This window comes from Aythya marila (assembly GCF_965140915.1).
Source record: "Aythya marila genome assembly, chromosome: 3".
Lineage (NCBI taxonomy): Eukaryota > Metazoa > Chordata > Aves > Anseriformes > Anatidae > Aythya > Aythya marila.
This window is the reverse complement of record NC_139044.1, coordinates 59,164,307-59,178,645: the sequence shown is the minus strand read 5'-3', so window position 1 is coordinate 59,178,645 and position 14,339 is coordinate 59,164,307. Positions and strand designations below refer to the sequence as shown.

At 40.1% G+C, this 14,339-nt stretch overlaps 1 protein-coding gene across 3 annotated transcripts in view; it reads left to right on the top strand.

The window, feature by feature from the left end:
• The first annotated feature begins 245 nt into the window (after positions 1–245).
• Positions 246–14,339, top strand: part of IBTK (inhibitor of Bruton tyrosine kinase) — a 52,972-nt gene continuing 38,878 nt past the window's right edge. For all 3 annotated transcript variants that reach the window (XM_082756620.1, XM_082756621.1, XM_082756619.1), the window contains exons 1-5: positions 246–415; positions 8,028–8,682; positions 10,486–10,582; positions 11,936–12,060; positions 13,706–13,816. In XM_082756620.1, the coding sequence (XP_082612746.1) occupies positions 8,359–8,682; positions 10,486–10,582; positions 11,936–12,060; positions 13,706–13,816 (657 nt within the window). In that variant the 5' untranslated portion in view covers positions 246–415; positions 8,028–8,358. The remainder of the gene's footprint in view (positions 416–8,027; positions 8,683–10,485; positions 10,583–11,935; positions 12,061–13,705; positions 13,817–14,339) is intronic.

Genomic DNA, 14,339 nt, shown 5'->3' with positions numbered 1-14,339 from the left:
CCCGTGGCAGCACGGCGGCCATTTTGTTTAACCCTTTCACACCCCCCTCCCGTGGCAGCACGGCGGCCATTTTGTTTTAACCCTTTCCCACCCCACCGCCGCGACGCGCAGGCCCCGCCCCCTCCCTCCCGTCCCTGTCACTCAATCCGGGCTCCGCCGCGGGCGGGCCAATCAGCGCGCGAGCCGCGGCGGCGCCTCGGCCAATCGCCTGCTGGCTTCTTCAGGGGTGCGGCGGCCACCGTCGCTTCGCCGCCCGTTGCTCCGCTGGCACCGGCCGCCGGCGCCGCCTCCTCCCGCTGAGGTGCCGCGGTCCCCGCAGCGGCCTGGCCCTGCCCCGGTGTCACTGAGGATGAGCCCCCGCGCTGCCCAGCGCGCCTCCCGCCCCGCCCGGCCGAGCCCATTCATCTAGCGACTGGTAAGGGGCGGGCCGCCGCTGTGTCCGGGGGGACCGGGACGGGGACAACCGGGAGGGGGGGGGGCTCCGCTGAGGCAGCTCCGTGGCTGGTGAAGCGGCCGCCGGCTTCTCTACCGCCCCCCATAGCCTCCGCTCTCCTTAGCTGGAGGTTCCCGGCAAGCCTTTGCTGTGTCTGGCCCTGCCGGGGGTGTTTGTCCGCTGCTTGTGGTAGCAGCTCACGGTGTTGCTGCCGAGCCGCAGCGTTGAGCGCCGGGGAGTTGAAATCGCCTGGCTGGGCCACAAAAATGTCAGTGCGTGGCTCTGCTGGGGCCGGCCACCTGATCTCCGGCGTCCGGCCCTTTCCTTGCTGACGTGGTCAATGTGGTTGTCTGTCCTCGGGGACCGCAGCTTGGGGCTTGCAAAAAATAAATATAAAAGTACACAGGAACATCTGATGGGGGTGCTTTGTAACAACGCTTTACTAGAAGTTCTGAGTTTGTACAGAAAAGTCTGCTAAGTCTAAGACTTAATTTATTTATTTCATGGGGCTTTAAGTACAGTGAAATTCTAGAAGGCACTTTTGGTTCATTACTCTTCACTTTTACTGAAAGACAGATAAACTTAAGATCTGGAGCAGGATCCCAGTGTATCGTGGAAATGGCTGTAACTGTGCTTCTGTGTTACTACTTTCTCTGCGTTTTAATTTTTTGATAATGTTATTAAACTGTGTAGTTTTCATTGCTTCCAGAAAAGCGAAGCACAGTATTTCACAGTTTCCTGTTTGTGAACTGTTAATGGAGATACCTCATAATTTCTGACAAACTGAACTTCTCTGAGGTGTTGCAGCTGAATTTAGCCCTCAGTGTTACTTTGGTGTTTGTTTGACAGTGTCTGCCTTCAATTCAGAGTGTTTGTTAGCAGTCTTAGTGGCAAATGGGCTGGAGTTGTTGGTATTCTCTTGAAGAAAGAAGTTATGTTGAAACGCTGGATCACTGATTGTCTCATCCACATAAGGATTGTGCTGTCCGCACTGTGAAGGCAGAAGTTGCAGAAAGTCTGGAGAACACGTAAAAGCCACCAGCTGCGGGGTTTCTAAGCGGTAGCAGAGAGGCCCCAGCCTAGTAAATGTAGCAACTTGGATCTGCCATGGCTGAGGGAGCATAGGGAAACTGTTATTTTATAAATGCAATTGGATTTCATCCGTATCTGTACTTCTAGGCAGGTGACATCTATTTAAAACTTGCCAGGTTGCTTGTCTAGTCCGTTTTGAGAATACCTGTGGGTAGCCTCACTTGTGATCAGTGTATCTTTTGAAAGTGATTCCTGACTTAATCTTTTATGAAGTTTGAATGAATGAGTACTTACCCATTGTCAGGGGTAACAGATTGATGTTTGTTCTTTTTGTAAATAACCTTCCCGTTTGAAGACTGTGGTCTGTAGGAAACACAGCTGAGGGATAAAACAGATCCTGTTTGTTCAAGCTGTACTCACAGGTTGTTTTGTAAACCTTTTGAATGCTAATGGCTCTTTCCACAGTCTTGTGGAAAGTCAAAGAGCTTGCCATGCCCCATTAAAATTATTGAGAAAGATCTGTTTTTATATTTGGGACCATCTTATTTCCAAATCACCTGGAGATGGCATATAGTTTAAATTTCTTAGATTTCCCCTTTTTTGATATTCAGATGCTTTTCCCCTCTCCGCCCCCCCCAGCATATTCAAATAATATTTTTCAAGGGGTTGAATAATCTTGATTGATGTTCAGACTTCCAGCAAATGTGCAGAGGATTTCCACATGGGTTAAATGCTTTGTGGAGATATAATCTCCTGAGTAGGAATTAGTAATCTCGCTCTTCTTTAAAGCCTTGGTCAATGTGCTGCTTATAGCTGAAGGGTGCGTTTGCTGTTATTTATCTAGGAATTCATCTGTCTTCAGTGGGTTCTTGCTATGTATCCTTGGGGATACATTGCTTAACGTCAGTGCTCCATTATCACCTAGCTTCAATTTGCTAGTCCCTTTTATCAGATTCTAAACCACTGCTCTAACATGTATTGGTGTCTTTAAGTAAGACTTCAGTCATCAGAAGACCCTGGAAAATCAGTAACATGCTAGCAAACAGCCAGTCTTCAATTCTATAAACTGTAATCTCTTTTTTTTTTTTTTTTTTTGATTACTTCACAAGGCAGATTACTTGATTAGGAAAGTTTTTAGGTTTCCCATGCTGTTATGTCTACAGGTCTTCAGTGATGTTATGAAACCACTGTGAATGGACTAACTTGGAGAATATTATTAAATGTCAGCATACAGGTTCAAAAATCAAAAGAAAAGCAAAACACCACCCTAGAAATCTTTAAGAACTCTCAGTACACGTAGAAGGTTGGATTTACCTTACTGAAGTTTGATGTTGCCAGTCACAACTCTTTGTTTAAGCTTCTAGCAATTTATCAAAAGTTCAAACTTATCAAATGATCAAAAGGAGTGAATGAATTTTGCATCTTCTTAAAAGCAATGTTATTTACACTAATAAAAGGAGGGAATATTAGTCTTGACAAAGGAGACTCTAGTCTTCTTTCTGTTATGAAAAATAGAAACCATTACATGCTTTGGTTGTAGGAGAGCCCAAACTCAGGTAGTTTTTTCACCAAGTGCATCCTTGATGCAGTTGGTAGTTAGAAAAAAATCAATACCGCTTAAAAATAAATTGAAAAGAAAAAGAAACAGTGAATGAGTGGATAAGGGTAGGTTATGCTAATTTAGTGAGTAAATAAGGTCTGAGGAAATACGTTCCTACTAAAGCATCCAGAAGCTGGGTTTCAAAGCCATATCGCTCTTTTAACAGTCGAGTTACTGTAATGCAGTGCACATGGGAGATGCAAGCCCAGCGATCTGTTCTTGTGGAGCATTGTATTCTCCCTGCTGGAATCTCGTCTTGTTTTCTCTTCTGTGCCAGGGCCATTGTCTTTTGTGCTATTGGGAACAAAACAAAAAAAACACCCAACAGTTGGCACTGCCTTGGTATGGCGTCCGCGTCCATGTTAGCCAGATTTTGCTAGATACAACACTTCTCCTTGTAGACATAATTTCTGATTGTTCGATACAATAGGCTGTCCTCAGGAAGAATCTGAAATACCATAGATGTGAATTCCAGTATCAAATGCGTGCCAGTATCAAATGTATCCTAGGCTGGCACTTTCAGTGTCTGTTTCTGGCAAATGCTACGTAGGTGTTCGTTGCTCTTCTGGGAGCACCCGTGTACTTTTAAGCCAGGTGTGTGTGGAAACACTGTCTAGAGAAAAAGGAAGTGCTAATGGAGAATAGGATAGTACAGAAGTGGCTATGAGCAGTCTGTCATTCTCCTTCATCCATTAGTTCGTGATCTCTCTGTGCTGACTGTCAGCGTTCCAGACATCACAAAAATGTTGTTGGAGACGCTCTGCCATGGCTGGGTTTGGCTTCTGAAGACCGTGACCAGGAAACAGGGAGTTCTGAAGGCTGCTTCTATGCTGGAACCTCTCTTCTGGCTTTATTGTTCTGAGATTTATGTTACCAGAATGTAATTGATGATATATTTTCCTCTCTTCTGGGAAGTTTAGTTAATGAAATAGCTCAACAGAACCCTTGGACCAGAAGACCCCTAACCCACCAGTACTCCCTTGTAAACAGATTTGGTATGTTGCGAGATTTCCAGAGCTCCCTAGTGGGAAACTTCTGCCTGCTTTGTTTATTGTTCCAAAGATTGACCAGAATCTTGATATTTTATCTCTGCACTCTGATGTTTGCAGGAATAGAAATGTACCATTATCATCCTTAGTTGTTACAGGATTTCTTAGCTTACTCTGACAGATGTGTAGAATCTTAGTTTCATACTTGGAGGGAGAAGTGACAGTCTTGATCTTAGACCTCTTAAGAGATACACATTTCTGCCTATTTGTAGCAACTCCTTGAAAGAAACAGGAATTTGGGACAGCATGTAAGGTAGAGACTTTTCCATCTGGAGGAGTTCTGACTCTGTAAAGTCAGAGGGCTCCTATCTGTCTATAGCCCTTACACTGGGTAGCGTGTAAAGAGAAATCATTCCTTTAAAGCCTCTCTCTTGGAGGGAGGCTGGCAGCTGAGGTGTGGTGCTGCTTGGCCCTCTCTAGGGGAAGAGCTGAGTGGGAAGGCTCTTCTAGGAGGCCAGATACCGCCAAGGCTTTGTTCCTGCTTTCCAACTGCCTATAGCTTGGCTGTAATCTTTTTAAGTTTTCTTGGGCTGTGAATACATGCATTATACTAAGTAGCTCATGTCTCTTGGGGGAAAATGCAGAAAACCACTTGATGCTGAAATAAAAACGTCTTTGAGATAGTCTGTGTGTTTTTCTAATTCCTCCATTTTGTGTCAACTTTTTTTCTCTAATGAAAATGATAATTAAGAAGAATTTGAATTCCAACCCATTGTATCATACATAAAAACGTTTAAAAGGTGTTAACCTTACTTACATATTTGCCTTTCAATAACTGCAGTGTTAGGAAGATACTAGTGTTATTACACGAATTTAGATAATGGTGAAAAGTCTATAGAAGTATCTGCAAATATCTGCTGGTACTGTACCTATTTTGAGCTTGTTTTCGGTGCTGGTTGTTCAGCTGAGACATATAGCAGAACTAAGCGTTTTGACAGCAATCACAAGATTTTCACACAGACGTGAGCATCACTTCACAATTTTAAAGTTGAAAGGTTTCACTTAAAGACCTACTTCGTATTTCAAGATAGCTGGATCTGATTGTTAACTCCTTTCAGATATTGCAATAACGTGACTGTTATTGGCGTGTCATTGTTGTGGAGGGTTGAAGCCGTGATTGACAGCCATCTGTCTTGAAATACAAGGTGCATGTATCAATGTACCAATATAGTATCTAGTGTTGTAATGTTTATAGAAAAGGAGGGCTGGGTTAGGATGACTTACAAAGAAGTAATTCAGCAGAGTCACATTTCACATAGCTGCAGTAAGTATCACCATAGTGGCATTCATGTCAGGGTTGTGTCTGTTTGCAGACTTTTTATCCTTTTGATAATTGGTTTGTTGTCCACAGTGTTTTGGTGTTTGGTCTCTTAGGCTAGAGCTCAGGTGCTTTAAAGGAGCAGTTTTTCTCTTGCCCCTCTGTTCCTTTCTTGTAGTGGCACATGTGTTTTTGGAGCCAGGATGTACATTCTCTTTTTACCATTTACCTGTGCAGTTCAGTGCTGTAAATAGATGAGTACCGAAAGGGTTGTTAGACATTGGAACGGGCTGCCCAGGGAAGTGGTGGAGTCACCATCCCTGGAGGTCTTTAAAAGACATTTAGATGTAGAGCTTAGGGATATGGTTTAGTGGGGACTGTTAGTGTTAGATCAGAGGTTGGACTCGATGATCTTGAGGTCTATTACAATCTAGAAATTCTGTGATTCTGTGAGTATTTGCTGAGGGAAGGCACACCATGGGGCATGGCGGGGCTGCTGCCTTGGGTGGCGGTGCTGTTTCATTCCACTGGGCCTAACAGATTAGTCAGCTTTATTCATGACTTCCCTGAGGATTTTTTCTTTGTGCTTTTTATGTTTATTTTTCTTCGTACCACTACTAGCAATGTCTTAAAGAATAATATGTAAGATGTGCTTCACAAGGCATGAAGTAAAATTCCTACTTCTTCCACAGCATGATCTTATTGCCTAGTGGAGTATTGATGAAATGTGACAAATTGGTTTGAAGGTAATAATAGCACTTGTGATGTTTTTCCTACAGATGTCCAACTAAGTTTTAGAATGATTGCTGTTTAGAAGAGTGTGTGATGCACTGGCAATCTAAGTCTGAAACATTTCTAAATGTTGCTCCCAGACAGAGATGAGGGACTGAACTATAGGGAATAAAGACTATTTTTTTCCATTGCTCTGAGAAATTGTTTTGAAAGTACCTAGTGAACAACTGTGATCTGTAGATTTCCTAACCAAGCATTTAATCCCTTCCGAATGAAGAGGAAAAATAATCATTGGAGGCTTTGTCATGAGATGTTTCAATGCCCTCGGATTAGAACTATGGGTTATTTTTGTTTGTTTATTCTCTCGAAAGTTTAGATTCCATCACTAGCATTTGTTTTAAACTGTGATGCAATCCATGATCATTCTTAAAACAGGAGGAGGACTGAGATTTCTGATTTTTCCTCCAAAGTCATTTTTCCTTGACATATCTTTTCAGATAGAGGCAGTAGCAAAATGCTGTTATATGTTCAGTGCCTGAGAACAATGGAAGCTGAGATGGACAGGCTTTTGGGGAGAGGGCAAGGAGTGGGGTATGCATGGCTATACCTATGCAGGTCTACATTGACTGCTGAGCTGGAATGATGGCAGATTTTTTTTTGGGAGGGGGGAAGGGAGGTTGTTAACACTTTCATTTATCCATCTTTCATGGTAGCATTCTCTGGCTTTTTGGAATATTTTACTCATTGGTAGAACGACTTTAAACTGCGGTTTGAATAGCGAGCAAAACCATCAAGGAATTTGATGTGATTTAACACACCTTGACTCATTTTGATGCTTATGCTTGAAATGCTAGTGTGAAGTCTTTTGGGACTGAATAGCAGTTTGCTTTATGCAGTGCACTGGTGATGCATGTACTTCACTTTTTCTATTTTAGATGGTTTTATGTGTAATTTTTATTCTCTCAAGTTTGTGTGCTGTGACACTTAAATTTAACTGCAAGTTTTTAATAGGCTAGATGAGTACTTCTGTCAGGCTTTGCTTACAGTTCTTAAAGTATATACCAAAGAAGGAAGGTAAAATACATGTAATACATACGTAATAATGAACATGTAATACATACAATATGCTAAAATACAGTAAGCATATCCATAATCTGCATAAGAAAGCACACATAAATAAGTGTGCAGATGTGCTCCATTCCCATCCAATCTAGACCATCATTTCTTCTTGCCAGTTCCAGGAGCTTTCGACCTTTGCCTTGCATGACTGCAGCAGTCTGAATTCAGTCTCTTGTACTAGTCTCTTGTACTAGTTGCTTTTCTTTGCTTTGTTGCTATCCTCCCTCTCACCTTTGTTAGTAGCTCTGGGAGTGGTGGAGAGAAGCCTGCTTTGTGGGGAGATGGGTGGAAGTTCAAGCCAGGGAAGACAACCTGAGGATAATACTTCATTGAAGTTGCCAAAGGAGACTGTGGTGGTCCCTCCCTTTGGCTGGCTGGGACTGAAAGCTTGTGTCAGCCAAGATGTACTCAACACCTGTGTGGGTTTTTTGTTTCATTGTTTTCCCCATCTGTCTTTGCTTTCTGATCACAAAGTAATAATATAATTAGTAAACTGTTAGGGTCCTAAGGAGGCTGGGAAGGAAAGGGTTATTTTTTTTGTTGTTCTTTAGGTTACTTTTTGCAGCAGTTCACTGTGTAGCCTCAGACTTCTGTCAAAGGAAGGGAGGAGGTATTTTCTGGGGTGGGGAAGGGAGTCATGGCTTTTCAGACTGGCTGAATGCCTTATTTAAGCTCAGATGGCATGAGGAGTCAGTTAACCCTTGCCACATTGCTCTTGTAAGCTCTAGTTATGCATTTAAGTTGGTATAGTTGATGGGGAAAAATTTTCAGTTTACTGATCTGTTCTGTTTTGTTCTCTTTCAGGTCTCCCTTGCAATTATGGAGTTTTAGAAGAATAAGGGTGTGTGGAGGGGGAATCCCCCTCCCCACATGTGAGGCCGTTCTCTTTGGAATTTTTTATGGACAATATTTGTTATATATAATGGTGAAATAAGACTTCTTAAAATATATATTTATAAATATTTATTTGGATCAAGTGCCAAACATAAGTTTTCTAATGGCAGCTCAATAAAACTGGATTTACATCCTTGGAGTTACAACTTTTTGAAGGCACTGTGTTGTATACTGAATTGGAGTGCCTTGATATACTTGATGGTTGTTCCCCTTAAGGAGAGGAGCAGCCTCCGAAGTGAAGATGAATTCTCTCATGCCAGACTGCACGTCAAAGTGTCGATCTCTACAGCATGCTCTGGATGTTATTTCTGTAGTAACCAGAGGAAGTGAAGGCCAGATCAAGGCCTTTCTCTCTTCTTACTGCTACAATGCTGCAACTATAAAGGATGCCTTTGGTAGAAACGTTCTACATCTTGCTTCGTCTTGTGGCAAAAAAGGTGTGCTAGACTGGTTGGCTGAGACCAAAGGAGTAGATCTCTCAGCAAAAGACAAGGAGTCTGGATGGACAGCTTTGCACAGAAGTATATTCTATGGGTACATCGACTGTGTTTTGTCATTACTGAAGGTGAGTAATTTGCAGCTGCTGTTTTCCTTGGTAGCTACAATTTTTAGAGTTGTATCACTTCTAGAAATGTAGATCTTTAAACTTGATGGAAAGCCTCTTGAGACTTAGTCTTAGTGCACTGTGATCTCAACATAAACTGATTTTCTTGAAACTTGTCTTTGTATTTACCAAAGGCGTCTGTCTTTGCCCATACAGAAATCAGCACTGAGTCAGGCTCCTTGATCAATCGTAGACTTCCTTAAAGACTGGTTTGTATGAACAGTATCGGCACTAGGATCTGAAAAGTGCAGAATGAACGTGATGTCAGACTAAAGACGTTGCAAAAATAGACCCGTCAGTAATTATACCAATTAGTATTTTTAGAGAGCGTGAAATAATGAGCTTGAAAGGGGTAGTAATTAGCAGTGGATCTTATGTTTGGGAGAGAAGCAGTTCAAGATGCACAGCATTTTATTAAGTGAATCCCCATTTCACTTATATGTTAACCAGGGCTTTCACTCAGTCCCCTTCCTTCCTTTCTTGCATTGCTGTTTTTTCCCTGCTTCTTAACAAGAATAAATACATATTTCACGTGCTGTATTCCTACAGAGAGAAGATGTTTTCTTTTCAAAATAAATGTTTTTAGGAGAATTGTGATTCTGTTCTTTAGAAAACTCAAAGCTGTATGTAAAGTTTGGAAATGTATTCTATCCTCTAACATGTGTCTTTGTCTGTATCTTTGATACTTGCTTATATGTGATCTATGCTGTTTTCCCCAAATGTATTCTTCTTTTCTATCAGTTGCATAAGTGAGTGAGGTTTTTGTGATAGGTGTCTCTGTGTTGATATTCCTCTAAGAAGCAGAACGAGTCATGGAGAGTGCTCTACCTTCCAGTTCCTTACCCAGTCTCTCTGCTCTACTGTGTTATTAAGAGCGAGTGTTCTTAAGGTATTATAGCAATGACAGGAAGGGATTATAGAATATAATTATAAAATAGCTGAGCTAGAAAGGGTGATCATCTTGTCCAAACATCTGCATTCTGGTGTTCTAACACCAGGCCAATAATAATATTTTTATACGTTTAAATTGAATTTCTTATATTTCAATTTGTGCACATTGCCACGTGGTTTATCACTGGGTACCACTGATAATACCTCTTCCCCCATCTCCTATCAGGTATTTTTTATACCTGTTGATAAGATTTCACCTCTCCCTCCCCCCAGTAAATCTTCTCTAGATTAATCTTCTTGTCTATCTGGTCTGGCTATTTGCATCCTCTTGCTTTTTTTCTCAGCAACTGTGAAGTATTGTTCCCTACTTGTTTTCAAATTCATGGTATTTTTTTTCAAAATTTTCACTTCTCTAGCATATCAAAACTTTTAAAACAAAAAACAAACAAACAAACAAAAAAAACTTGACAGTAGAAGAAAATGTATTTTTCAAAGATGATAAAAGCATTTTTGGTAAGTAGTTGCCCTCTTGCTCTTTCTAGATGGCAGTGCTTTACTTTCATTCAGGTGAGTTTCCTCTGTGTTTCCCTGATTCTTATTGCTCAATCAGTTTTCATGCAGTAATTCCTCAGTTAATGAACCACCACAAAATGTGTGCAGCTGAACAGAATTAAACTATTGGTGTTTTGTTGTGTTATTTTTTTTCCCCAGATCTACTTAAAATTAACCATAAATATTCTGAAGATTTTATTTTATCAATATTGAAGTTCAATTAAAGATTTATTTAGCTTTGTAAATGTTTACGTGGTTTACTTCAAGCTGTGGAGTTAACCTTAGCTTTTCTTCTCTTCCCCTTCTCTGCTTCTATTTCAGCATGGTGTTAGTCTGTATGTTCAGGATAAAGAAGGCTTATCAGCCTTGGATCTTGTGATGAAAGACAGGCCAATCCATGTGGTGTTCAAGAAAACCGGTAGGAAATCAAATAACTTAAATTGTATTTTACAAGGAGATATATGTCAACAGCATATTAACATATATACCAGCACAGACGCTATTTTCAGTTCCTGACTAGAATCTTATAAGTTATCAAATACCTGAAGATGTGGTGTCACTGATGTCACAAGACAGTAGATGCAGAATGTAGATGCTGAATGGACAAATAATCACTGGTTTAGGGTGTTTTGTTTTGTTTTTTAAAGGGAGAGTGGCCTGGGGGAGAGCAAGTGATTTAATAGGTTGCCCAGAGACATTGTGGAGACTGACCTTGGAGATATTCAAAACCTGAGAAGGATGTGGTCCTGGGCAGCCAGCTCTAGCTGACCGTGCTTGAGCAGATAGGTTGGACTAGATGGTTGCCAGAGGTATCTTCTAACCTCTGCTATTCCACAATTTTTCTCTTTATCTCAATTCAAGTTACCAGAGAGGCTATCAAGTTAGCAAAGACAATGTCTTTGAATTCATCAGGGTAGTTTACATTACTTCTATATCTTTTGTGAAAAGAGAGGGAATATGTTCTTGAATCTTCAGAATACATTTAAGGTAAGATAACTTGGTACATTAGCTACAGTCACTCTAAATACAGTAACTTGAAATAGGAAATGATTGAGTAAGAATAACTCATATCACACAAGCTTTTCTTGGACAGGAAACAAGTTTTTCCGGTGGTTTTTTTTTTACTTACTTTTATGCTGTTTTATTATATTTGTACCCCTCTTCTAGGTTCTTTTCTCCATGTCTCCAAATGTAGTGTGGTTGTACATTGAAAGTCCTTTTCAGCTTTTTTTTCCAGTCAATTTAAGTGGTTTTGGTTCTGCAAATCCTGAATTTCATGTATTAATTTTACATTGCAATGTATTGTGAAATTCTTTAGTTCTTATAATAGTAGTGCAACATGATCGAATGTGCGTTGGTTTCCTGGATGTCCCTGTAACTGAGAGGTTATTTAAAAAATAATAAAAGATAATGAAGGTGCTTATGGCTTCTGTGCATAAGAGTTTCTGGGAAAGGCTTTTTGCTAAATTGAAAAAGAAAAGCGCATGTAACCTAAGGTGGTAGTAATGATCTTCTGAAAACATCTACAGTAAATCTACTGCTGTGGAATGCTTGCATTTTATGCAGCTGGAAAATAAATGTGAGTAGTGGTGGTTTTCTGTATGTTGTAGTCAAAGTATTTTGTTGTAGCATCTTACTTTTCATAAGAATATCTTTTTAAACAACTTTTCTCTTCAAATCTTTAATAGAAACAGCAGGAGTTACTTTTCAAATTCAGTATGCATGAAACTGCTATGTTGACAAGCTGCAGAGATAATATTTTTCATTGCAGATCCCACAGAAGTTTACACCTGGGGAAACAATATAAATTTTACTTTGGGTCATGGCGGTCAACAGAGTAAACATCATCCTGAATTGGTGGACCTCTTTCCTCGGAACAGCATTTATATCAAGCAGGTATTCTAGAAGTCTTATGTAGGCATCTTACTCCGTGAACCTGGAGGGGTGTGTAGGGGGAAGCAACTATCAAAAATGTCATCAACTTTTGAAAGTATACAGAGGAATAAATTGTTGGGTCTGATTTTTATTTTATTTATTACATTTTTTTCTTCCTAGTTATTTTTCAGCAAGCAGTCTCCATTGATCTGGTAAGCAGCTTAGAGCAGCCAGGAAATGCTTGACTTGGCCTGCTGTATTATGTTTTTGCTGCTCTACATCCCCATATCCCCCAATGGGAATTATGGTTCTCTGTGTTTGGTGGGGAGAATGTTTTTTGATAGATATTGATGATTTGCCTTGGATATATGGCTTGTAGATGACTAAAATAATTCAGAAGTGTGATGCTTCTGTAAATGTTTTAAGTTTCTCACTTCTAATGCAGCTCCCGTAGTGAACTGAAGTGGGACAGTGAACTTGTTTGGTATGTGTGGAATTAAAAGTTGTCTTGTGTTGAAAGCAGCTTGTGCTGTTACAGCACTTCTATTAATGTAGTTTGTTCCTAATAACTTGTGACTTCAGTTTAAGAATAGTTTACAGTACAGATTGAACAAGCATTTAGTGCAAAATGCAAAATCTGCAGCAGTTTTAATGTGTTTCTTTCAGCAAATCTGAGTCGGTATTGTTGCCCTTAAAACTGAATCTTTTGGGCTTCTACTAGCCTGCAGGGCCATGCTTGAACAGATTTTGATAAATACAAACTCTTGAAATAAGTTAAGGCAATATATATTAAATTTAAAGCAGGTGTTTTGTGTTCCTTGTGACTTGATATGGTACTGCCTGTGCTGTAATACTGGAATCTTACCCATATTTTCATGAAAAGGTGAATCATAACCTTAGAGAGTATTTGTTGTATCATTTAAATCTTAGCTTTTAAAGAGGTTTACTACACAGGTAAAGCAGTGAAATAACGAGAAGTGTGCCTAAATCTTGTTTTCTGTACCTGAGTAACAGAAAATCCTGGCAATAGTTTTATAAATTGGCCTACTTTCCTATACTGTGGCCTACACTGTAGTTTAATCTGTTCTGGGGACTCTGTGTGCTGTGGCCAGCCTAGTCATCAGATTTGTATGGAAAGCTGCAGTAAATTTGCTATCTAAGCAGAGGTCAGGGAAATGCATGCAATAGATGCATTTCACTTTCAGTTGAATTCTCCCTTTCTTTGTGAGGTTGTTTGTTGTGGTTATAGTGGTAATAGAAAGAACTCATGTTGGTTAACTGAACTAACTTCAGGGCAGGTTTTGCAGGGGGCCAACAGCGTGAGGCTGTAATCATGCCTCTTCATTGTGTTTTTACCTATTCAGTAGCAACAATTTCTCTTTTTTAGTTTGTTAGCGTTCACATGAGTAATTATAAAAGCATGCTAGAAAGGATACCGTAGTAACAGCTTGGATTATTTGCATTTTTGAAAACACTGCCTAGGTTATTTAAGCCTTGGGTTGAAGATTCTGTATTGCAGCATTGGATACGGATTTACGAGTTCTGTTTGTATTATGATAAGTTATCTTTAATAAAGTTGGACTTGTTCATGTGGTAGTTTTCACAGGTGTTTTGGGACTATCTAAGAAAACTAATTTGTCTTCTTTTTTTGTCCCTTTTCTTTCAGGTGGTACTCTGCAAATTCCACTCAGTGTTCCTTTCCCACAAAGGTCAAATTTATACGTGTGGACATGGACAAGGAGGACGTTTGGGTCATGGTGATGAACAGACATGCCTGGTATCTTAGTCCTGTCTTGTGTGTAGTCTAGCATGATATTTCTTTGATATCAAACAGGAAGTCTGAATTAGAGTTTCTGTGAGTGTACTCTTAACTTTTTTTTAGTCAATTTACTGTTGATTTTAAATAAAAAACATGACCTTTCCCCACCAAAATAACAGAAGAAAACTGCTACAGTACTAGAAGTGATGTGACAAAGAGTAGAAGAACAAACATTTAAATGTATTATAATTTAAGATAATTTTATACTGAGGTGAAGCTTTTGGGTTAGGTTTAAGTTGGTCCAAAAGGTAGAGGATGCCAGATAAGTGGAAGCAAATGGTTTTCTGCTGGGCTGGTCTTTTAAATAGATTTATGATGCTGTCAGATAAGTGTCAAGACTGGCAGAAGCAGTTCTGTGGAGTTGGTAGTGATGGTAGGGTTGCTTCTTGTTAGACTTGCACGGCTATTAAGTGAACTCATCTGAGTAGTAGTATTGCAGTATGCAAAACCAAAATTTGAGAAGACAGATATGATGGCAGTA